This window comes from Fonsecaea nubica (genome assembly GCF_001646965.1).
Source record: "Fonsecaea nubica strain CBS 269.64 chromosome Unknown Scaff112, whole genome shotgun sequence".
In the NCBI taxonomy this organism is placed as follows: Eukaryota; Fungi; Ascomycota; class Eurotiomycetes; order Chaetothyriales; family Herpotrichiellaceae; genus Fonsecaea; species Fonsecaea nubica.
The window spans coordinates 52,909-76,443 of NW_019173785.1; the positions used below are offsets into that span (position 1 = coordinate 52,909).

The window sequence follows — 23,535 nt, forward strand, 5'->3', positions numbered from 1 at the left end:
ACTGTACTACGTCTCCGCTGCACATGCTCAGTCGTAGTTCTACCACGCACGTGACGCGGCCCTCTCATCCCGATTCATTCCAGGCAATCGTGAACAACTCCAACTTCTCCTCTGTTCAATGTAACGATAGCATTCTGATATCCCATCTATCGCAGATCCCCGCTTCACTTGATGGCCTGGACTGGCTCTTTGAGCCCTTAGCCTGCTTTACTTCTCCATGTAACAGTACAATCGCATGGGGTTATCACGACGATCCTGGCTTCAACCTGGCCTTCCTCGCTTCCATTTGGACCGAGTCAGACAACAAGATGGATGCTATCGAAGAGTCAGACGAGCAACAGCCGTTGCTGGCGAGCCGATCGAATCAGATCGCCCCGGCAATTCAAGTCGATAGCAAAGGTGAGGCTTTGCCCTCGTGGCCATGATTTCCCACTCCACGAGCAGAGACCATTCCATTTCAGACCGTGGCCATTTACCTAGGTCAGCTGTATCTCGCTACCACCAGGAGGGGTCGAGTCAACCGGCGAATATTGTTGAACTCTGCTCCTGTGGTCTTATCGTCCTCGATAACGCAGACGTGTTCGCATGCATTTATCAGTTGACCGACGCCTGTCACCCGGCCCTCTTTGTCCGCTCTCCTTGTCCAACTCTTGAGGAACCTGATCAATATCGCTTACAGCGGAAACTACAGATATGGACAAGGATATTGAGATCAGAAAAGAACCCGCGGGCCTCATTGCCACCGCGTCTATTGACGACATAAACGCCGAAGCACGAGCAGCTACAGATCAAGAACATGGGCATTCCTTCTGGGAGGCAGCCAGGTTGTATCCTGCAGCTGTAGGATGGTCTCTCTTCTTTTCGCTGGGCGTCATCATGTAAGAGACCGTCTCAATTGGAGCACTCGCACATAACGGTAACAAGTGGGTGTTCAGGTGTGCCTTTGATCCTCAACTGTTGGGCCAGCTCTATGCGACTCCAGCTTTTCAACGCGACTTCGGTTATCTCTACGATGGAAACTATATTGTTTCAGCTCCCTGGCAGACTGGTCTAAGCATGGGCTCACCCATTGGGCAAGTAGTAGGAGCCTTCTTTGCGGCCTATCCAATGGAGGCCTTCGGGCGTAAAAAGACCTTTGGAGCATGTGTCATCCTCACCACCGGTTTCGTCTTTATCCAGTTCTTTGCGAGATCGCTTCCCGTCCTGCTCGCGGGTGAATTGCTCGGAGGATTGGTCTTGGGAAGCTATGCCGTGATTGCGCCCGCGTACGCATCAGAGGTGTGCCCTTTGGCTCTCAGAGGTGTTTTGACTTCCTGCACGAACATTTGCTTCGTGACAGGCCAGTTGATTGCAAATGGGGTCATTGCTGGAACACACGTGCTCGACAGTCATTGGGCTTACAGCGCGCCTTTTGCGATTCAATGGCTTTGGCCGCTGGTTATTCTGATCGGTTTGCCATTTGCTCCCGAAAGGTTAGAGCGCTTACATTCCCTCTGCATCCCATTGCTAACTGCACCTAGCCCGTGGTGGTTACAACGACAAGGCCGGTTCGAGGATGCTGAAAAGGCTCTCAAGCGACTAGCGTCGCCAAAGGTCGACGTCCGACCTACACTGGCCATGATCATCGAGACGGATCGATTAGAAAGAGAGATTGAGGCGGGTTCCACTGTAAGTTCCTCTGATCTTGCCGCCCTCGCTCTTGCTGGCTGGCAATCTAGAATGCTTCACGAACTGACAGCTGGGGTAGTACTGGGATTGTTTCAAAAAGATCAACATCCGTAGAACAGAGATTGCCGTCGGTGTTTATACCATCCAAGTCCTCTCTGGTATCTACCTTGTCGGCTATGCCACGTACTTCTTCACCCGTATGTAAAATGGACCGTCCTACTTCTTTCTTAAGACTTTGCTCACCCAATTTCAGTTGCTGGCCTACCGTCCGACCAAGCGTTCAATATGGGCGTTGGCTTCCTTGCCATCGGCTTTGTGGGCACGTGTCTCTCGTGGATACTGCTGATCTACTTCGGTCGTCGAAGAATCTACAACACTGGCTTGGCTCTGTTGGCAGTGCTCCAAGTAATCATCGGAATTCTTGACTGCGCGCCAAACTACGACAACAGACCTTCGATTTCCTGGGCCCAGAGCGTCCTGATGCTGATCTGGAACTTCATCTACGATTTGTCCATCGGCCCCGTGTGCTTCGTCCTCCTCTGCGAGGTGTCGGCCACCCGAGTCCGCGGGAAGACCATCGCGATCGCCACCGCCGTCCAAGCCACCGCTGGTATCGTCATGACCGTTGCCATTCCCTACATGATCAACCCCGATCAAGCCAACATGCGGGGAAAACTCGGGTTCTTCTTTGGCGGACTGGCGGCGCTGTGTCTGACTTGGTCATACTTCCGAGTCCCTGAATTGTGAGTTTTCCCTCTTTGTCCCACTATTGACAGATCCTATCCGACGATGATTGACTGTGACTGATCCTTTGTCGCGCCCATTACAGAAAAGGGAGAACTTTCCAGGAAGTGGACATCATGTTCGAGCGCAACATCAAGACCAAGGACTTCAAGCACTACGTGGTCACGGCTTGAGATGTCGGATGAGCAGTACCGACGGAATACGACACTCCTGATCGTGTTAAGAGGAGACATGTGAGATTGAGCGTGTGGGCTGGTTTACGAGATATGTGATCTGGTCGCTACAGTAGTCTTTAGGAGTGAATGTGATCTGGAAACTCACGCCGTCAATAGAGGGCATTGCAACGCCGCCAGTATTCGGTCTTAGGGTGTCCAGCTATTCCGTATTCATCTTTCTCCTGTGGCCCAGAGCAGACTTTCTAGGAAACTCGAGAATCAAATCCACAAATATAACTTTTTGCCACGCCTAGTAAACGCCCACTCCGCAAGACCAATGTTCGTTTCTTCTAACGTCTAAGTAAAATAGAGGTGTCTCAACGGTCGCAACGCCGGGTATCATAGTCGCATCAGCTTCGTCCAGTCCTTCAGTCCGAGATATAAAGCGTGGAAGTTGTGGATGAGGTTGAGATTGAGCGAATTCAATCCAGATCCATGTCTTCCTCGGTGCCACCACCGACCAGCATCTTCCTCTTCCTCTTCTGTCTGAGACGCTCCTCCCCGACGACCCTGCTGGTCTCCAAATCCCTCTTGATCTGTTCGACCATGGGCTCCATCTCGGCGCGCGCGGCCTCGAGGTCGGCCAACTCCTTCTTGATGAGGTGCTCGCCCTGGGCGACGACCTTGAGGTCCTGCCGGCGCCGGGCGTCGCGCTGCGCCTTGCCGCTCAGCCTCCGCCGGGTGTAGACGCGCTCCCTGCGCGCGCGGATCTCCTCGATCCTCTCCATGGCCCGCATCGTCGCCTGCACCAGGTTCCGGTCGTACTTGACGGGGGCGTGGCGCCTCTTTGCAAACTGCGACAGCAGCAGGTTCTGGTCGACGATCATCTCCTTGCCCCGCAGCGCCCGGTGCGTCTTGGTCCACTTGAGCTTGCGCGGCTGGCGCTTCATCTTGAAGTTCTTGTGGCATTTGGACCGGCAGAATCGGAACACTTTGGCGTCGTTGCGCACGAACGTGATGCCCTTGGAGGGGTAGACGGGGCGGGAGCACAGGTGGCACGTCTCGATCCTGGTAGAGGTCAGATGATTGTTAGCCACGAGCAAATGAGAAGTATGGAGGGAGGTGTCGAGGGAATGTATGTGTAGCGAACCTCATGGTGGGTAGACTTTTAGAAGAGATGCGGCGTTAGAAATTTCAGGTCCGATGAAAATGACAATAGGGTGTGCGATGGCCCTGGTTTTTGTTCAGCCTGCCTCTCAAAACTTGCGAGACTTGGAAGAGGTGTCGCTACCGCCGTCGTCAAGTTACAGGGGAGAATGAAGGATTGCGGAAAATCTTTTGTTAGTGTCTGGTACAGAAATCTACATGCGGGAAGAGGGTGACGCCGCCCTGTGCTCTCGTCCTTGGCCTTGCGCGGGGCCGAGTGGAGCTCTCGCTCTTGTCACTTCACGGCACTAAAATACATCACTTTGATTGGGGCACACCATGGAATGTAAATGGGATCCACCACGGTCCCTGCACGAGAACACACTTTGAGTCTTTGACTAGGCGTACCCTACTGGGACAACTTTACCAACTCTCGTGGCGTATCCCACTCACAGTGGCATGTCCTATCTATGAAATTAAAGGTGTCATCTCCATCCAGCAAGACTTCTACTTGAAAGTCGGCACGCCCTCGAGACATTTCTGTTCCCTCTGAATCTGCTGCAACGAGATGGGCCGAATGACCGGGCTTGACAGCATTAGATGGTGGATCGCATCAGCGTGAGATTTGATGGCAGCTTCATGCAGACTTTCCGGAACCGAATTGAGTCTGTAGCCGCCATAACGTCCCACGACGACTTCCCAAGCCTGGATCAAAGATGGTTCCATGGTCAACTGCCACGTACCTCTCCAAGTGATTGTAGCTTCCTGTCTGTCGTGGAACACCTGGTATTTGAACAGCGCCGCCGATCCCTGTCTTCCATTCCAAATTTCCATTGTTTCCAGTCGCGGCATTTTCATCGCCGCTGCAGCCGCCGCCTGAAGCATAACTCCAATCTCGATCGGATCCTCGTCGGGCGTGAGTAGGCTTGAAGTAAGGACGATCGAGCGTAGATTTGGCCACTCCCAAGAGGGCTCAATGTCAAAGAAATGGCTGGCATCTACGATGAAAGATGCCGCGAGATGCTCGAGGTTGAGGCTGGCGAGTGCAACCATCCGACTTACAGCCGGGGTGGGCTTGCGATGACTGTCACATTCGCTCAGGACATGTCCGGATAGGACTTGGTGCATGATCACTGTATACTGTTGGTTGAAGTTCTCAAAGACCACAAGTCTCTTGAGATTCTTGTTGAATCGTGGGATGGCTTCGAAAAGGTACTGGATATCTGGATAACGGATGGGTGGGCTATTAGCAATTCGACTACCTATAAAGGTGAGAGCAAGCAATAACATTGAGTAGGTAATGCAAAAATTACTCACCTCTTTCTGTATACCTCTGTAGGGAATCCCATTCCCTCCATGGCTCGTAGTGGACTTCCTGGAGTCTGGGAAAACGGCTGAACATATGTGCAAGCGAGCGCGGCTTCCATCTCCGGCGGTTCTGCTGCCGGAGAAGTATAGTGGTTATCGCCGGGACTGGTGGAAGCTGATCCCACCATTCGAGCTCTAACTGCTGGCTATCAAACGGTCCCTCCTCCATGATGGGATGAAAAACTTTGCAGATAGCACAGTGAGGCGGAGGTGAGTATCGGAAACCAGTGACCCAGCCGTGTTGAGGATCGTTATAGACTTTGTTTGGTATCGCCTGCTCCATACCATCACCTAGCATATCGAGAGCGATATCGGGCATAAAGGTCAGATATGGGAACCAATGTTTGGAGTCACTGGGCGAGTAGATACTAATGTCGAGTACCAAGTTGTCTTTAAGGACCCATGTACTTAGCACCGAGAACAGATTCTGGAAGGCTGTGGTGAGAGGAAAGCCATCTGCATCGTTGATACTGAATGCCTCTTCATACTCGTCCAGTGTGAGCGTTCTGCGGTTTGGCGCACATGCCATGCAATCATATTCATCAAGTTCCAGGCAGAACCAGATATAGTCGACGAGAGCTTGATTGCGATGGATCATCGAACCAAAATCAACGAGGCGCGATGGTGTCACTTTGATACGAGCAAAGTTGTACCTCTCCAGCTCTGTTTGCCAGTCTCGACACACGGTGGCCAAGCGACTCACTTTGCAACCGTCTTGCATCAGAGTTTGTAGAATATGACTCCGGACTTCTCGAGGCAACCTAGCCCATCCTGAAGTCATTGCGTCTTGCGAAGATATTTTAAGAAATTGATACACCGAGACTGGTCAAATTTCGGTCGTGGAGCGACAGACAGGGTGGTCGCAGACGGCAGTGGCAAAGAAGTTAGTCCGTCTCTCTTGTGATCGTCGACCTTGTTGATGTTTTACTTCTCAAAAGACGCCTGCCTTGCAATGGAAGGCGGGACGAAATTCTGTAGCAGAAGTCCATTCCTTTCGATCTGGGACCTTCACCTCCTTTCTTACGTCCCACCCTAGTTCAAGGTCCTCCATGAGATTCGTGGATGTCTCTCTGGCTTTGTATGGTACCCTTAACAACCACTGGTCGCACCAGTCTTTGATGTTCTCGGGAAGTGGGACCACCCTCAGGCTTCCACTTGTCTACTGCCAAGTCCTGGAATAAAATTGGAACTACTCCCCCTTCTACGTCTTTGCCCCTTTCGAAATAGCCCGATGCCGCTCTTTACAGCTTCCAAGTCAACGTCACTTTAAAAGGGTGTCACGTGCATGTCGCTCGTACTTTACTGAAGGTCACGATTATGCTCCTGCACAAGTCTTCTACAAGACCAGCGGTATCACTGTATCCAGTTGTTGGGGCCTTGTATCGACCATACGTGGGACCGCTGCCTACATCTCCCTTCTACTGGATGAATCCGAGAAGTTCGGGACACATCAGAGATGACCACAAACGTTGCCACCACTCTGGACTCGACTGAGAGGTCCATATCCCTGTCCCAATAGCGGAGGCACAGGCCCCCAATTACATCTGGAATGGAGGCAGCCACTTCCACTCCTGCTTCGAGCTCGGGCTCGTCCCGGCGCAAAGCATCGACGGCTTGTCTGAGCTGCAAGATCCGAAAATCAAAGGTGGTATCTCCCCTCCCAACACGCCCCATCAAGGGTATTCTGATTTGTTTGCTCGCGCATCAGTGCTCCGGGGGCAATCCCTGTACTGCTTGCAGTCGATCAGGACTCAAATGCATATACGACGCCACTCTCGACAGGCGACGGAAAATCCATTGGGAACGAGCCGAGACCGAGTCTACCCTTCAAAAGCAGCTGCTGCAGCGCCTCCTCCGTCTGATTCACTCCGGAGATGACGACATTCGAAAGAGACTGAAAGATGACATTCCGATTCGGATGCTCGTGCAAAGGCTCGGCATGGACACACCCGAACACGCTGCCACATCGTCGAGCGCTGATACTCCAGGGTCCTGGGCTTCAGCTCACGCCGAGAAGACAAGCCGCCATGAGTTCGCAGAGGATGTGAGTCAAAAGGAAGAGTTGATTCGGCGGCAAGGAATTTTCCCCGAAGGAGTCCACGACTTTGCGACAAGAGCAGGCCCCTCTACCGCATGGGCCGATCCGGTAGGTTCACGCGACGATCAATGGTATCTGCCAATCTTGGCTGGTGTGCATGTGCAGAGATCAGAGGAAAGTGACCCCCGGGACAAATTTCGAATCTTTTGTTCAAGGACCCACGATACTCCCAGTGTCGAGTTCGTCAGCATATTCGGTGACTCCTCATTCTTGTCACCCGAGATCAGGGCAAGTCAGGTTTTGACCTTGCAACAACAACAGCAGACACTCAATCTTGACATTCCAGAATACCTCATCCAACCAATGCTGTTCGAGGGAGAGCGGTGTCCGATAGCTGCTGTATATACTGATTTCCGCGACTATGGGCGTAGACAACTGGCGTCGGGATTTCCCGTCGAATTTGTTCTGGGGCCTCCCCAGGTGGACCTCACTCTCTATTTCCGCAATCGCAGGGCCGAAGACCCTCATACCCCGGTGACCTGGGCCTGTGAGTACATGCGCCTCCTGAAGAACTTCGACACGTATGTAGCTCTGGCATGGATCTTCACCTATACACATTTCATGCGCGTCAGTTTCCCGGCATAGACCCTCTGGGGGAAACACTTGGTTGACTGGGAACTAGTGGACGATTGCGCCTTCGGCGGCGACATACGCACTGCTCCCAGAGGCAATGAGACCGACACCTCTCCAGAGACTAGTCCGTCATCACCCCGGAGTGGATCTGCCTATATTGTAAGCCCACCATCTTGCATCAATCATACATGTGGACGCTAAGCCCCTCGGTGTGGTGTGCCAGCCCTGAAATGCGTGACGGTCTGGTCCAGGATATGCGCGACTATATCGTCGCCATCCAGACACTCGGCTGTAGCGTCAATTGGGAATATGGATTGGCAGGAGCGATCGATACGGACCCTGAGACGGGCAACATGACCTTGTCAGACCGCTTCGCGACGCATATATGTGACTTGTCGCACTGGTCCATCAGCCAGAGATTTGCCGACGTCTTTCCGGAGATGCGAGGCTACTACCAGGTCGTTGGGCAGGACACGATCCCCGCGTCAAAGGTCGATGTCGAAGAGTTTCTTGGACAGAGGGCTCAAAGGCGTCCTGAAACCGACTAAAGGAACGCCGATGGCCAAGAGTGACATGGCGGGCATGGTCTTGTTTTAAGGGAGGAGGGAGAGAGAAAAGAAGAACAAGAAAATTGTCCGAAAAACCCAAGATCGACAGCATGTAGGCAGGGACCTTGCAGGGGCTACCGAGTAATAATTAGGAATTTTTCTTTTTCCGGCATGCAAGCCTCCAGGTTTGACTGGGCCCCGGACAGCTGGGAAACTTGCTCATCCGGATATAACACCCAGAATGACACAACATACACGTTGGGGGCGGGAGTGAGGCTGGGTGGACAGTCTTTCTTGTTTCACGCGATCAATCAATCAATCAATCAATCAATCAATCAATCAATCAATCAATCAATCAATCAATCAATCTTTCTTTCTATGCAGGAACTCTTCGAGAGACTGGCTGATGCTGGTATTGAATGCTTCTCCATCTGAAAGCGGATCCTGTATTCTCTCTACTCTCTCTCTCTATATATATATGTATGTATCTATCCACCCTTGCCATTCCTACCACTACGGTACTACCCTGATCGACCCCTCTCCCGTACCACAGCCGCGCTCTATATACCGAGAACCTCGTACAGAGTCCCCCCTATACACAGCCTTTGCTGGGTCATGCACGGTCAAAGCACATTACCTCTTCGACAGTTGTATATTATATTTTTTTTTCCGGTCCCCTTTTGTTTTCTACGTGGTTTTTTTCCTCTTCTCGGACATTGTAAACTTACGCTTTGGGGCTCAAGAGCCACGAACAAGTTTATGGAAAGGAAAGAAAGTGGGACATACTTAGGTACCTATGTAGGTAGGGACTCGGGAGTAAGGTATGAATGGCGCCGCTTTAGGACCTGGCAAAGTCGGGGAGGTGGGAGAGTGGGCAGCGAGGCTGAAACGACTATACAAGAAAAGGGGGGGTGGGGGCCCTCATTCCATACTATCTACGAGGTACAGCTTACATAGTGGGGATGTAAAAGTTAATCCTCTCTCCACGTTTCTCTTGATGGGATGGTAGTCATGACTCTCCTGTACGGAAATCCCTTTGTTTCCAAGATGTGTGTCTGTCATATCAAAAGATAATCCCACCATCGCTATGGTGCTCCGTCTGGCTGGACTCTTCCAGCAGACGACAGTGTTGCTCTAGCGCTACGAACGCATTCGTGCCTCAAGAGCCTTTTCTGCTTCAGAATTCACGTCATAGGCAAACAGCCACTCTCTGATATTGTTCCTGTCGTTGACCCGGGGCAAGTCTTGCGGTTTCGCCACCTTGATCAGTTCGTCCCACATGATCCCCACGGCGTCCTCGAAGTACGGACAGTGACTGATCAACTGCACCGCCGAAGCTCGTGGGTGTCGCAAGTTGAAGAACAGCTCCAGCCTCTTGGTGATGCTTCCTAGACTGTTTTCGCGCATCTGGGTGAACAGGGTGCCCAAGGCGCCCGCGTCCTCGATACACATGCCGGCACCCTGACCCTGATTCGGGAGCATTGGATGAGCCGCGTCGCCCACCACCACCAGCCTCCCTTTGAACCACGTCGGAAGGGGCGGTCTCTCGGCCAGCTTCCATACCGGCAGAATCTCACTCGTTTTGTCCGCAAGCTTTCCAATGTCGGGATGGAACCCTTCGAGTTCACGACGCAGACTCTCGCGGTTGCATTTAAATCGGGACACCTGCTCGATAACCTGTTCGTTGGCCGTCACGCGGGAATACATACCGTAGTTGATCTCACTGTTGTCCCGGACGGGATATTGCAAGAGCCAGCGATTGCGGTCTGGGTGGACGAACCAGGTAAATTGTCCAGAGGAGGAAATGAGGTGAGCAGTCTGCGGATCGGAAAGTATGGCAGAAGAGGGAAGCATGAAACGAATGATTGTGGTGCCTGTGTGAGAGATGTCGTACGACGGGGCGCCCGAGCCGAGCAGATAGTGCGGCGCAAGGGAGTGCACGCCGTCAGCTGCAACGACCAGATCCGCCTTGTGTGTGGTACCGTCTCTGAGCGTAATGCTTCCTTCCTCAGGATCGTAGGCTACAACATCAGCAGAGTATGTGATGGTCACGGGCTTTCCGAGCGCATCTTGCTGAGTTGCGAGGCCGAGTAAGGCCTGTTGGAGGTCGATGCGATGGGCGTAGTATTGTCGGCTCCCACCCGCGAGTTTCTCGTATAGACCTGGAGGGAAACTCATTATCTCCTCGAACGTGTCGCCCTTGACCATTTTGAACGTCTCGGCAACGTTGATGTGGTACTTCTCGTAGTCCAGTTCCCATGAGGTAAGGACCTTGGAGGCATTGTAGCCGATCACTACTCCGGCCCCGAAAGCTGTGGCGGTCGGCGCTCGTTCAAAGAGGCGGACATGGTGGCCAGCACGACGCAGTCCAATGGCTGTACACAGCCCTGCGATGCCACCTCCAACCACAATAACCTGGAGAGGGTCGGCCGAAGACATGAAAGCCGTGGAGAGATGGGAGGGGAGGAGATGCTTGTAGCTGGTCAGGAGCAGTTGGTGCTGAGTTCAGAGACAAGTCGTTGCGCAACGGGTGGTGTTTTATGTTGCGGAGATGGCAACAAGGGTCGCCTAAAGGCGGAGACAGACACCAGCACCACCTTCTCCTCCTCATCTCCGTTCTCTTCTAAAGCCATCGTGTTTACAAAATACAAAATACACCCATTTGCTACACGCACAGCACATGGCTTTCCCCAGATTTGTGGCTTGTGCCTCGGCTGGGAATCTGGGGCTTGGCGCAGGCGAATGACATGAGCATGACTGTTGATCGCCTCGTCATTTCTTCTGCTTCTTTGGGATTGTCCTCTTCATTTCAGAAAACCACTCCACATGTTGTCATTCGGAATATTTGAGCATCGTCTGTGATCTGGTCTTCCGACTGAGATCTGCATGAAAGGATCTCCGATTCCTGGCAACATCACAGCTTCGTTCGGCCCACCAATTGGAGCAAAAAAACACCTACACGAAGTTTAGCATCCAAGTGCCTGCCAACGGGATATCTGCTGAACTCCTCAAAAAATCAAGACGGACAGAAGAGGACATTCGGCGCAGAATGAGTGGCGCAGGCACAAAGGTATCAGAGAAATCTCGGGGCGCAGCCTCGCGCAGCTAGCCACAGGTTGCGGGTAGCATCAGGTCGAAGACTGAGCAGACTAGAATTGATATGTAAGGATGCGCAGTCTCTTCATGACCTGCAGAATCTGCTCAAATCAAGATTCTCATGCGTCAAAAGATCCCCTGGTCGCAAGCACGAACACTCTCGCCCAGGCGGCGCGCCGAGTTCTGGAACTGCGGTAATCTCTTCATGCAGAGACAAAATGCACATCTCCGGTTCAGTCTAGATCCAAGGGCCATGCACAAGTTACAACCTGATCACCGACCCGGCTACACGGGTCGCCCGCTCCCCTTGGCATTCCATCAAGTCAGACCCCCTGCTCAGACAAATCTGACTCGTGTTCTATCAGGAAGTGGCTTCGGCTATGGTCTGTTAGGGGTATGTCCCTGCTGGTAACATGGGACCGTACTTCAGCATCGGTGTCAGCAAGACTGATTCCCTATAGCGGTTGAGATCAGATTGCAATCTTCCAAAGGCCCTGCTCATGACAACACGCTATCCTGTGCCGTGCAAGATACCGCTCCTGAGCATGCTGCCGGCTCGTTATCCAGGCACTCGTTCTGTGAGATTGCCATTCCCGCCAATCGACCGGCGTGGGAGGCCCCTTTGCGAGATCTTGCGGTGGAACACCACGTCTCGAGAATATCGAGCGAGATGGAGGGCGGCCTGAGGCAATGGCGCTGGCGTGAATTTCCTAGTCTTGACACTGAATCACGGCACTTGGCTGTGAATGCCTTAGTGCTACACCACCCTTCGAAACGAGGATGTACCATGCAACTAGTTGACAGAATACGGGGTGCCGACTGTTTTCATACCACGTGGCGGCCCAAGCCTCCATTGTGCCGGACAGCGATCATGTCCGCCTGCTGCTTCGACGAAGTTTGGCGGTCAAAATGAGAGACACCTCAAGCAACATCGAGGTCACACCGCAACCGAAATCACTCACGTCCTACTGGCAATGGCAGTGGAGAATTCCGTTGGCAGCCTCACTCGAATGGGTTAAGATTCCCTGGCACGAGTAAGCTTCCTAGACCACTGTAAGTTTATTTTGGCTTTGCTTGATGCTATCTGCGCGCTGTTTCGTGAAACTGGCATGGTTTGTCGCATCCAACTTGGACGTTTATCTCAAGCCCAGCTAGCGAGGCTCAAGATCAATTGGTCCACGATCGCCCCTGCGGACATGTCCCGAATCCTTATCTTTCAAGGCTTACCACTATGAGCAGCCATGAAAGCTTATGTTCTGGTATTGTTGAAGCATGCATATTACTCCGCGAAGGCATGGGTGCTCAAGGCCTAGACTGTGTTGACCATCATTGCCCTTTGTCCACGATATTGGCTCAAGTCTTGACTCCGTCCCAGCCCTCGTTGTTCTCACATCCCTTCCTTTGCTTGTACTTCTGACTCTGCGCCTCGACAATGGCGACTTTGGACGAGAGCCTACCGAAGAAAGAAGGCCTCTACTCGGCCGAGGTAGTTGGCAGTGACAATAGTAGCGATGCCATCGACCAAGATGAAAGGGATATGGCGAGAATGGGCAAGAAGCAGGAGTTTAAGCGGAATTTCAACTGGATCAGCAGCGTTGGTTTCACGTCTTGCACGATGGGCACTTGATATGTCTCTCCACGATCCCTTTCCATGCGCTCTGACACTAACGATTGCTGCACGGAGTTTGTCGCGTTGAACAATTTCCAAATGCTTGTCGATGGAGGGACCGCTGCCATGTTCTGGAGTTACACATGGGTCATCACAGGTCAATTCTTCATTGTCCTGAGCCTCGCTGAGATGGCATCAATGGCACCTACAGCGGGCGGACAATATCACTGGGTCAGCGAATTCGCCTCGAGACGCTACCAAAAGGTTCTCAGCTACACTTCCGGCTGGCTCAGCTCTCTCTGCTGGCAATCCTTTGTCGCCTCCGACTCGATGTTTGGTGCCCAGCTTGTCATGGCTCTGGTTCAACTGAAAAACCCAGACTTTGACATTAAGAACTGGTACACTGCTCTGCTGAGTATTCTGATTGGCACTCTGGTCACCGCAATCAACGTTTGGGGTGCAAAGAAGCTGGCACTGTTGGAGAATGTGTTCGTGGGTCTCCACGTGGCAGGGTTCTTTATTGTTCTCATCACGGTCGCCGTCGCCTCCCCCAAGAACGACGCAAAGGAAGTCTTTCTCACATTTTCGGACAATGGCGGCAATTATCCCCTGAGTAGGTCTCGACCTCGCACGGACAAGTTCATGACCTTTGTGTACCCTGCACTGAGACTTTGAATGAGTCAATGTTTCGGATGTCTAGCTGACAGGAGTCTGCAGTGGGCTTAGCAGTCATGGTTGGTCAGGTACCTGCCATGTGGAACGTCCTAGCCTCTGATGCTGTTGCCCATCTCTGTAAGTGCAATGCCCTTACCCCAGTCCTGGTTAATGAAGCACTCACTGATGGGCAATGCAGCGGAAGAAGTCAAGAATGCCAGCGTGGTGACGCCAAAGACAATGTTCTGGGCGTACATGTTCAACATTCCCCTCGCTTTCGCCATGCTGATTGTGTTCCTGTTTGGCATGACCGACGTTGCCACCGCTACCACCGAGGCATTTCCGTTTGTATGGATACTGCAAAACTCTCTTAGCACGGCGGGTGCTCAGGCCATCACCTCCATCATGTTTGTAAGTTTTCCACAAATCTGCGCAGGTGCCCAGCCCCTGTGCGCGTCTCTCCCAAGATTGCCCACAGTCTGCTAAGTTCATGTCCACCTGAAGATCTTGGTCTTTATGATAGCGACCAGCTGCTTTGCCTCGACATCTCGACAACTTTTCGCCTTTGCCCGAGATGACGGCATGCCGTTCCCGACCTGGATGAAGAAAGTCAACCCCAACCTCAACGTCGCGGCCAATGCCTGCTTCGTGACCTGGGGCTACACGGTGGTGATGAGTCTGATCTACCTGGGCAGCCCCGTCGCATTCAATGCCATCATCAGTTTGGCAATCGTGGCACTAATGGCGACGTACGCTATCAGCATCGCATGCGTCCTCTGGCGCCGCATCTCGCTCCCCGAGACTCTGCCCCCCGTGTTTTGGAGTCTGGGAAAGTGGGGGATCCTGGTCAACGGGATCGGCCTCACTTATGCCATCTACGCTTTCTTCTGGGCGTTCTGGCCCATCTACTGGAAGCCCAATGCAGAAGATGTAAGCAAGGACAAATCATTGCCCCCCTCCCCCCCCTTTTGTCTGCTTCTATCCACGGCCATACGAGAGCGAGCGCTAACATGTCCCCACTTTTTGCTGGTACAGATGAATTGGGCCGTCGTCCTGTTTGTGGGCGTCATGTTTATCTCGGCCGTCAACTGGGTCCTGAGTGCCCGTCGCATGTACACCGGACCCGTAGCGACATGCGAAGGTCGCCAGGAGGGTTGAAAGGAGACAAACTCACCAAGACTCTCACGCTCTATCTGTATGGGTTCTTTTTCCATGGGCCGAGCTCCGACCAATCGATTAGAAATCGGACACCTCCTGTCCTCCTAGTGTCTCTCCCAAAATGGCTCTGAACAAAACATTCGGTCTTTGTGAACGGGTTCTAGGCAATAGAGCGGATAATGCGTGATAGATGGGCTAGACTCCAGACGTTTGTTCACTCAAAGAGGAAGAAATCTTTTATCTGTCTCAGATACTAGTTGTCCTGGACGATGAATTGTACTGACCTTTCACTACCTGGTATAGCCAGGACATACCTATAGCAATAACATACCTAGATCAGGTTGATGTGCAGCGCACAGCCCTCAACATGCGGAAGACCAACAACGGCGGAGCATAGATTCCCCCTCATTGTTCTTCGCCAGCGACTCAAATGCTCCGCACTAACATGTCTCGCTATACTTGTCAAATCCAGAAAACCCACCACCTTCGGAAATTCCAGACTCGGAAAGCCAGCCGGCTCTGTAGAAAGCGAATCTTTTTCGTTCTAGAGCAGACTTGTCGACGTCGCAGATCTCTGCTTTAGCTGTTGGCGAAGACGCTCAGTTCTGTTTCTCACCACGACACAACCTGTACCCGGACTCACATCGTTCCCTCCGACGAGCTCCATCCAATTGTCTCCAGAAGAGAACGCCCTCATCATCAACCTACCTTCCTGATCGCAGCGAGAAAATGGCCTCGACACTCGCCATCGGCGTGGGAGTTGCCGCCGCCGCCTTTTTCGTACGTTCTCCCTCATTCCCTTTGACTTCCTTTCTCCATTCCTAGGCCGTCAGCATAACTAACGATGTATCACAGGGCCGCGCCGGCCTCGTCGCCTTCCGCCGCTGGCGCAACCCCAACGGCCTGAACGCGCTCGGCCGGCCGTTCTACAAGGGCGGGTTCGAACCCAAGATGACGAAGCGCGAGGCGTCGCTCATCCTCGACCTCAGCGAGCGGACCCTCACCAAGGACAAGATCCGGAAGAACCACCGCGCGCTGATGCTGTCGAACCACCCGGACCGGGGGGGCAGTCCGTACCTGGCCAGCAAGGTCAATGAGGCCAAGGAGTTTCTGGAGCGGAATGGGTGATGATGATAATGAACGATGGTGATTATCGCTATCACTTGCGCAAAAGCACATCAAGCCAGAAGATGTTCGAGCAGAAGACGGTGACGGTGGCGAGCAAGTTAATATGTCCTTGCGGTGGACGTCCCTCCACAATCCTTGGTAGGAGAGGTCGGGTTGTGTGGCAATTCATGGCCGGAGCATAGCGCGGGCGTTTCAATCGGTTATTTGGGGCTTTCTTTTTCTCTCGATCGAGCTGGATAAGAAGAAAACAGCACGGCGTTAGTTTACGGGCGCTATTGCAGCACCACGAGGATCTCACATCTGCATCTGCAGTGACGAATCTGGTTTTTTTGGCCCCGTCTTTGTCGCCATCACTTGACATATCCGGGAAGTGGGAAAACTTTGTACAACAGAGACTGTGTATGGATGTGTGTACGTATATATCTCCGCTCGAGACGAGACAGGATAGGCGAAGGGGTCATAGGAGAAAGAGGAGAAAGAGGAACAGAGTCTGTGTATAGCGACCAGAGAAGGAAGACAGATGGAGAATCTGAAAGTTCCAGATCGTGCCTCATCCCGTCCTGTCCTGTCCTGTCCTGTCCTGCCTTGTCTTCAACAAGTCTTTCTGTCAATCACTCACTGTGTATCAGATTGTCTACCTACATAGGTAGCACGCTCCTCCTCGACCCAGCCAGCACATATATACATGTACACATACATACATACATACACCACCACTATCGTACGCATCAAATTCGGTCCTGGTCCTTCGCTACTGTACACCTTTTCCATTTATGCCATATATCTACCTCCTCATCCTCATATCTCCATATGTATCCACACGTCAATTTGAAAATCTAACCCAGGCGAAAAAGCTTGTGAAAAGACCAGGCTGTCCAAGGAACCCCGTTCTTTTCTCTCTCCCTCCCGCGCTGATGCTTCGTTGTATTCTATTCTATTCTGGCTGTCTGGGACGGGTGTGCTCTGGTGTGGTTCCTGGATTTCGCTCTTTCCCATTTGACTGCTTGTGCGGCGGTATTTATTATCCATGGTGGACCCAATATTGACGCTGGTTCTGGGTTGGGTTAGGTTGGTACGGTTGAGTTGGGTAGTCGATAACGACCTCTGGCTACATCTGTGCACCTCCTGTGCCGAATGCCGGTCATGTTGGTGATGCGATACCTCCGCATATTCACACATTGACCGAGGAGTATCAAAGCAAAAAGGCTGGAAATGGACAATATCGAGAGGCAGTGCGGTATTTGTCTTGCTCCTGGTACAAGCCATTTGGTTGGTTATTCAACCCTATCCCTCGATATTGGCGCACGTGTCGAAGTGGTGCTCCAGAAAGCGATTGAATTCGTCTTCGACCTCCCAGACCAGGACGTGGCCTTTGCCTTCCCAGACCTTGAATGTACAGGATCCAGGTCCCGAAGAAGATTCTGAGCCATCAGTGTTGGCGCCCACTTCTTCTTCGAGGGACAACTCGGCGCGCAACAATTCAAAGTGATGGAAATCGATCATGCGGTCGCTAGTGCCGTGGACGACAGCGATCCTACTTCGACCAACCACGTCGCCCAGGGCGCGGATCTGCTGGGCCGACTTGTGATGCCACCCTGCAGCGATAGCCTGGAGCACGAAGCCCTTCTTGGTGAAACCGTGGCGGTCCATGCGCTTCTGCAGCTCGCCGGCGGCAAAGCGGTCGCGGTTCGTCGGAAAATTGCGCGTCGGGTCGTCCGGGTACTCCGTATCCGGCAGGGCCAGGAACTCGTCCGAGAAGAGGCGGTGCGCGATCTCGTCCAGCTGCACGTCAATGTCGCGCGGGATGAACATGTTGATCCGCTGCCGCAGGTTCTGGATAAAGGGCACGGTGCGCACGAGGCGCGGCGCCGTCGATATCAGCGAGAGCGAAGCCACGTGGTGGGGGATCAGCAGCGACACTTCTTGCGAAATCATCCCGCCCATACTGACGCCGATGAAGTGTAGGTCTCGTTTGGGAGGCGGGACGGTGTCCATCGTTTTCGCTGGTTCGTGTGCGTGTGCATGTGCCCGTGCGACGTGATGGGGAGATGTAGTCGAGGAGGGTGATAACCAGCCCACGTGTTCGAGCATGTCAATCACATCGCGGGCCATCTCGGACGTGGAATATCGACACGAAGGCTTGTCGCTGAGACCCATTCCGCGGTTGTCAAACACCAAGCACGAGTACTTGTCCGACCGGTCATGTCCAAAGTACTTGGTCTGTCGCTTCCAGGCTGTGCGGTAGGCGGCGAGGCCCATGATCCACTGTGAAGGAAGATGGTCAGAAGGGTTTGGAGTGAGATAGGAAATGTATAGGTTGAGCGTTGACAAGCAGGGATAGGCGAAGGCACGCGCCTCTCCGTATCCAAGACAGTCCACTCCCCTGCACTTGACAAGAGAACCTCAAGTTTCCTTTCTCTTCCCCACGAAAGTCTCAAGTTGAAGTTGACCAGACTCCCACCACAATTCTCACACCTCCCCAGAGTCTCTTGACCGCCTCTCGCTAGCATACTAGGTATCCAACACGAACCTCAAACCCCTCACTCATCCTTATCCTCATCCTCATCACCGCCCAAAGCGACGCCACCAAACACGAATCACAAGAAGAAAGAAGAAGAAGAAGAAGAAGAAGAAGAAGAAGAAGACAAAAAAAATCAAGAGATAGGAGACATGCGTACCACCAGCTTAATATCCCCCTGGCCATGAATCTCCCAGTACAGCTTGAACGGCCCACCGTGCCTCGCCCTGGCCACATCGCAGTACCCGGACCTCGCGGGTTCGAGGTGCCATTCGACGGTATCAAAGGCCGGGTGGGCGATGATTTCGGCCGCCGTCAGTGGCATTTCGATCCAGCTAGCGATACGACCGACTGACGAAAAGGGGCGAACAAAAATGGTGGATGCTCTAGAGGAAATTTGGTGTGTAAGGAATACTCTGTGCTCCAGATAAGAGAGGTGCGGCCGGACCGTGGATGGCGGATGGACCGTGAATCTATTGCTTCTATCTATCTATCGCGCGGTGGTGACGGCAGGCAGTCAATGGTGAGAGGCAAAACCGGGCAAAGGTTCCGAGGTGATAGGCGACGAGGCTGCGGGGGGAAAGCACACCCGTCGAATACCTGAGTCAATGGTAGAGGTGACCGACTCGTGTCGAGAGATGCGGCTTGTGGAGAGGGAGAGGACAGATGAAAATGACGCGAAGATGTGAGAGATATTGATTCTCCCAAGACGACCAAGCAGGAATTAATGCGTGTGTGTAATACTACCTAGGTACTTTTCCAGCGGTGGTATCGGGCTCTAATATCTAGGTATCTACTATCTAACCCGTTCCCGACCACCACGTATTTGTTGTATAGAACATTTACATGTCAACTACAATTACTCTCCAGCTTCCCAGCTCATCCTTATCATGCCATTGCATTGCAATGAAAATGACCTCGGTCCAATTCCGTTCGCCTGTACTTGTTAATTCAGATGCAGATCTTCCGATTACCGACCGAGAAATCCATCACCACTCAGGGAAAGATTGTCGTTCTGCGCACCTGAGCTTGACTCCCTCAGTAAGAAATCCTTGCCCTTTCACCATCTCGTTAGTTAGCTGGTTCCTGACACATTCAGGCTAGATTGGCTGATATTAACAAGTATTCTCCTTCAAAAGGGCCAGATACCACCGCCTAGTCCATGTAGATATAACCTTGATCTGTAGCGTCCAGCGCAGCGATCGATCAACTTACCACTAGCCCTAATGCATGACATGGTCACATCACTGGGCTCCCACCTCAAAGGATCAGGAAGCAAAGACCCCAAAATAGAGGGACCTGAAAGATCTTCATTGCCTCCCTGTCTTGGTCCAGGGGTTCTCCATCCTTCGAAGCGCCAAAGTTAGTTGCCCCTGATCAGCGTTTGCCCACCGATACATCCATCTGTACCTCGAGTTCATCGTCAATCACGACACTATTCCATTAGTCAAAGGTCAATCCTGCCGATCGAAATCGCGGGGATGTTTGCGACACGCTCTCAAAAGAACACGCGATATCTCCTCAACACAAATAAATCCTGGAAAATAGTGCTGCTCCAACTAGGAAAAAGGGATCCCACACCACAAGAGTTCCTCAGTTAGAGAGACATCTTCTGCCAGACACGGAAAGGGTAGAAATAGGCAAGCCATGCCCAGGTCGGGTGTTGCATACAAAGAAATCCATTTCGTTATAGTAATATTGTATCCTGCTCAACGCATCGTGCAGGACAGTCCCACTCACTTTAACCTCGTCGACTTCGTAGCGTCTGCAAGAGTCGACTCATCGGTGTTTTCAGGATCTGTCCGCGGAGCACAGAAGTTATATAGTTTTCTTCTCCAACAATGGGAAAAAAGTATAATAGTTCCAGTAGCCTTGAGCCTCCAATGTTTTCGTCATGTTGAAACATGTCCTCCAATGGTGCAACCCAAGAACCGTCGTCTTCCTGTCGTAAACTGTCCTAGCAGCTGATTTGTCATGGTGGACTAGACGGGCGTTCCCTCGACAAGTCCAGATGGAGAAGTTGTTGTCGGTTGTATGTCGGAATCAAATACGTACAATTGAGTAAGCAAGTGCCCCAAGCATGTGGCCAAATAAAAAGTAGGAAAATACGGGTCATAAAAAGGAGCGGATGGATGTGATTAGCCCCGCGGCGTTGGCTTCGCTGCACCGCGTTATTGATCCATCCTGAACATCTCTTCATCGTCCATCTGGACATCCCTGTCATCACTCCCGTCCCGGTAGTTGCGCTCGTCCGAAAGGTTTTGCGTCAACGCAGGCGGGTGCATCTGCAACAACGGATTATATATAGCTGTCAATGTACTGTCGGATGATTTGCTGTTGAAAGATTGGTATTGTTGTGGCAATGGTGGTACAGGGGGCACATCGGCGCCTAGATAAGTAGGCTTGGTACGAGGAGTTCCGCTGCTGAACGTGAGACCTGCCGTCGCAGCCGCCAGCGTGCCATCGTCAGTCCCAGACGTGCTGGGGCGGAAGTCTACCCCAGAGAGTCGATGAGGTGGCAGTCCCGGTGAATGAAAGCTCTCGGCGTACGAGCTCGATGGAATAGATCTGTACGACCGCGAGAAGCCAGTGCTGCCCGTGCTGAACCTTTTCGAGTCCGGCACGGGGTACGCCGCCTCACTCATGGGGGGAGGGGTGGTCTCGACCGAGCTGAGTTCGTCTTGCATTTCGGACGAGGAGAACCCGGGAGATGCAGATGAATCTTCGCTTGGATCGATCGCAGCGATTTCAATCTCGGATTGTCCAGCTGACAAATTCTCCGCAGTCATGTTACACAACACCGAAGCAGCCTCAAGCAGCTGAACCTGCTGATGCTTGGAAATGAGCAACTTGGACGTGATTGCCCATGCGGGATCATGTTCCCAGCTAAGATCAACGGCGTCAGCCACACATAAGAGGAACCACAGGAGTTACGTACAGGTGCTTGGTGAGACAGCTGCTGTGTTTGTAGCCCTTGCCACAAGTATCGCACCTCAATTCAATAGCCGACTTTTTGCCCTCGCCCTTGATGAGGTGTGATCCTTCACTTGCTCGCCGGTTCCGATTCTTGAGGTTCTTAGATGAGGCTTGGGTATCCTCATCGTTGGAATTGTCCTCGACTGCATCGTTGTCACCGGCGGCAGCTGTGCCAGGGGGGCCGTTAAAGTACGAATGCATGCTGGGCCGAGCACTCATCGAGTGTGGTTCCGTCATCTTTCTCGAACTTGTGCTTCGGCGGTGGCTCAGGACCGGGACACCAGGGAGATCGCCCTGGTCCCTCAACGCCGCGGCAATCGCTGCCTGTGCAGTTGTCGAGGCACCTGCGTTCACACTCTTCCTCCTGTTTACTCGATGGGAAGGATTTGTAGCCGACAGTGAAACGGAATGAGAGTGTTGTCTGGCAGAGGCAGGAGGGTGACGGGAGGAAAAGCTGCCGGAGGCAGGTCGAGAACTCGGTTGTTCCTTTGTTTTTGAACCCAGGTCAGCACAAGCACGGGGTCGAGAATGGGCCGAGCCATTTGCTCACCTTGGAGGAGGCCATGTCGAAATAATGTCAAGTTCCTGAAATCAGACGACTCTCGAGCTCAAAACTGGAGGCAGTCTTGAGACTTGAGAGTCGTCAAGAAAGAACAGCAGCCAAGTGAGGTGAGAGGGTGGTGTTGTGTGTGTGTGTGCGTCTTGTGGGGTTCGGAATGCCCGAGAAATCAGAGGATTGAGGAGCGCGAGGGGGTGGGCAACTGCAGCTGGAATCAAAATATCCGCTGCAAGTCGGCGGCGATGCAGTTGTCACGGTGGACTGTTCTATCGAGAAGACAAAAATCTATTGAAACAATCCGTGGATGGAACAAGGTGGTTGAACTCTGGTACAGGAAGTCAAGTTGTGGGAAAATGTGTGGCCTGGACCCGTGAACTGTGGGAGCAGCGTGGACCGACGGGCGGAATAGTTCTTGTCAAGTTTGGGGGGAGACTTTTATTAGGAATTCAGGTTCAGGTTCGGGATTTGCTGGCGGGTGGATTCGTGGTTCGTCGATCGAGGATCGCAGCCTGTGGCGTGTGGGCGCGCAATTCAGGTTGGGAGACGGCCGAGCGGTGCTGGCACAACCAAAGCCCGGCCAGACTTGACTTGAACGTGGGAGTCAAGAAATATCCAAAGACACAACAGGTCAGATTAGTTTGAGAGAAAGAAGAGGTTCGGGCGTGTAAGAAAGGATGATGGTGAATAGTCAGGCAGATGGCCGTCTCTCTTCTGTCTTTTTTTTTCTGTTCCTTCTCTGACGGACCTGCTGATCGTGCCGATTTGAGTATCCTCGTGCTGATACTATTCTTTGGGTTTCTCCTCTCCTGGCCTTGTGTTTGACTGGCTGACCGCGTCCCTTGCTTCTGCCACACCTGCTGCGGGGTCGCCCGTGCCTGGGCCTAAGCGTCTCAAGCTCGCAGCAGGAAATTAATCGCACCGAACTCTAGACCAGTTCACTGGTATCTGTTTCAGCAGCACGGGCGGTTGAAGAAATTGTTTCCTGCTCTGGCGCCCTCTCTACGGATCCACGTTACGCGTTACCGAGACAAAGAAAAGCAAAGAAAAACAAAACAGATCAAAAGGCAAAGGGAAAGGGCGACAAAAGGGGGGGAAATGGGGAGGGGACAACACAGCCATGATTTTTGGGAATTGATCAGCTCTTTGCGATTGATGGCGACAGATCACACACTTGTGGGCATGGGGCATGGACATGGAGCCATGGGAAAAGATGGGGCAACAAGCTGAAAAGAGCATGGTCCTGATCAAGTCATGCACTACTCAAGGTCATGGGTCAGGCAAGCCAGGGCTGATGGGCTAAAATGCGCCATCAGCTCCTCGCTCCGTACCTGACTAAAAATTGACTGGCTTCAACCCCCCGTGCCGCCCCAAAGGGCTCGACAACCGCAGCGCTCCTCGTCTTCCCCCCTTTGAACTCTCCAAAACCCTGGGCCGACCAGACACGGTACAAACGGTGACCCACCGCGACTACAAATCAAGAAGATCGGATGCCCGTCTTCTGAAGTCCCAGAGAAAGAGAGGGGTAAACCGGACCTCC

General features: G+C 52.6%; 9 protein-coding genes across 9 annotated transcripts; 5 read left to right on the forward strand and 4 right to left on the reverse strand.

The window, feature by feature from the left end:
- Positions 1-308: 308 nt before the first annotated feature.
- On the forward strand, positions 309-2,585 carry AYO20_10467 (hypothetical protein; the record flags this gene model as incomplete). The annotated part of the gene is made up of 7 exons (XM_022648725.1): positions 309-399; positions 680-878; positions 936-1,472; positions 1,521-1,668; positions 1,748-1,865; positions 1,922-2,411; positions 2,498-2,585. 7 exons carry the CDS (start codon positions 309-311, stop codon positions 2,583-2,585), a joined length of 1,671 nt encoding a protein of 556 aa, XP_022495303.1.
- A 464-nt stretch (positions 2,586-3,049) lies between these two features.
- Positions 3,050-5,862, reverse strand: AYO20_10468 (hypothetical protein; the record flags this gene model as incomplete). The annotated part of the gene is made up of 3 exons (XM_022648726.1): positions 3,050-3,635; positions 4,225-4,975; positions 5,031-5,862. 3 exons carry the CDS (start codon positions 5,860-5,862, stop codon positions 3,050-3,052), a joined length of 2,169 nt encoding a protein of 722 aa, XP_022495304.1.
- Positions 5,863-6,398: 536 nt separating this feature from the next.
- AYO20_10469 (hypothetical protein) lies at positions 6,399-8,300 on the forward strand (the record flags this gene model as incomplete). Its single annotated transcript, XM_022648727.1, has 6 exons — positions 6,399-6,519; positions 6,577-6,760; positions 6,822-7,227; positions 7,285-7,746; positions 7,802-7,911; positions 7,976-8,300. 6 exons carry the CDS (start codon positions 6,399-6,401, stop codon positions 8,298-8,300), a joined length of 1,608 nt encoding a protein of 535 aa, XP_022495305.1.
- Positions 8,301-9,440: 1,140 nt separating this feature from the next.
- AYO20_10470 (hypothetical protein) lies at positions 9,441-10,739 on the reverse strand (the record flags this gene model as incomplete). Its single annotated transcript, XM_022648728.1, has 1 exon — positions 9,441-10,739. One exon carries the CDS (start codon positions 10,737-10,739, stop codon positions 9,441-9,443), a length of 1,299 nt encoding a protein of 432 aa, XP_022495306.1.
- Positions 10,740-11,517: 778 nt separating this feature from the next.
- AYO20_10471 (hypothetical protein) lies at positions 11,518-12,434 on the forward strand (the record flags this gene model as incomplete). The annotated part of the gene is made up of 3 exons (XM_022648729.1): positions 11,518-11,779; positions 11,858-12,138; positions 12,201-12,434. 3 exons carry the CDS (start codon positions 11,518-11,520, stop codon positions 12,432-12,434), a joined length of 777 nt encoding a protein of 258 aa, XP_022495307.1.
- A 394-nt stretch (positions 12,435-12,828) lies between these two features.
- AYO20_10472 (hypothetical protein) lies at positions 12,829-14,817 on the forward strand (the record flags this gene model as incomplete). The annotated part of the gene is made up of 6 exons (XM_022648730.1): positions 12,829-12,990; positions 13,081-13,618; positions 13,723-13,797; positions 13,859-14,070; positions 14,164-14,589; positions 14,695-14,817. 6 exons carry the CDS (start codon positions 12,829-12,831, stop codon positions 14,815-14,817), a joined length of 1,536 nt encoding a protein of 511 aa, XP_022495308.1.
- Positions 14,818-15,546: 729 nt separating this feature from the next.
- AYO20_10473 (mitochondrial import inner membrane translocase subunit tim14) lies at positions 15,547-15,945 on the forward strand (the record flags this gene model as incomplete). Its single annotated transcript, XM_022648731.1, has 2 exons — positions 15,547-15,597; positions 15,673-15,945. The coding sequence occupies 2 exons, from the start codon at positions 15,547-15,549 to the stop codon at positions 15,943-15,945; spliced, it is 324 nt and encodes a 107-aa protein (XP_022495309.1).
- A 1,284-nt stretch (positions 15,946-17,229) lies between these two features.
- On the reverse strand, positions 17,230-18,788 carry AYO20_10474 (hypothetical protein; the record flags this gene model as incomplete). The annotated part of the gene is made up of 2 exons (XM_022648732.1): positions 17,230-18,210; positions 18,624-18,788. 2 exons carry the CDS (start codon positions 18,786-18,788, stop codon positions 17,230-17,232), a joined length of 1,146 nt encoding a protein of 381 aa, XP_022495310.1.
- Positions 18,789-20,634: 1,846 nt separating this feature from the next.
- On the reverse strand, positions 20,635-22,004 carry AYO20_10475 (hypothetical protein; the record flags this gene model as incomplete). Its single annotated transcript, XM_022648733.1, has 3 exons — positions 20,635-21,349; positions 21,402-21,763; positions 21,990-22,004. The coding sequence occupies 3 exons, from the start codon at positions 22,002-22,004 to the stop codon at positions 20,635-20,637; spliced, it is 1,092 nt and encodes a 363-aa protein (XP_022495311.1).
- Positions 22,005-23,535: the final 1,531 nt, after the last annotated feature.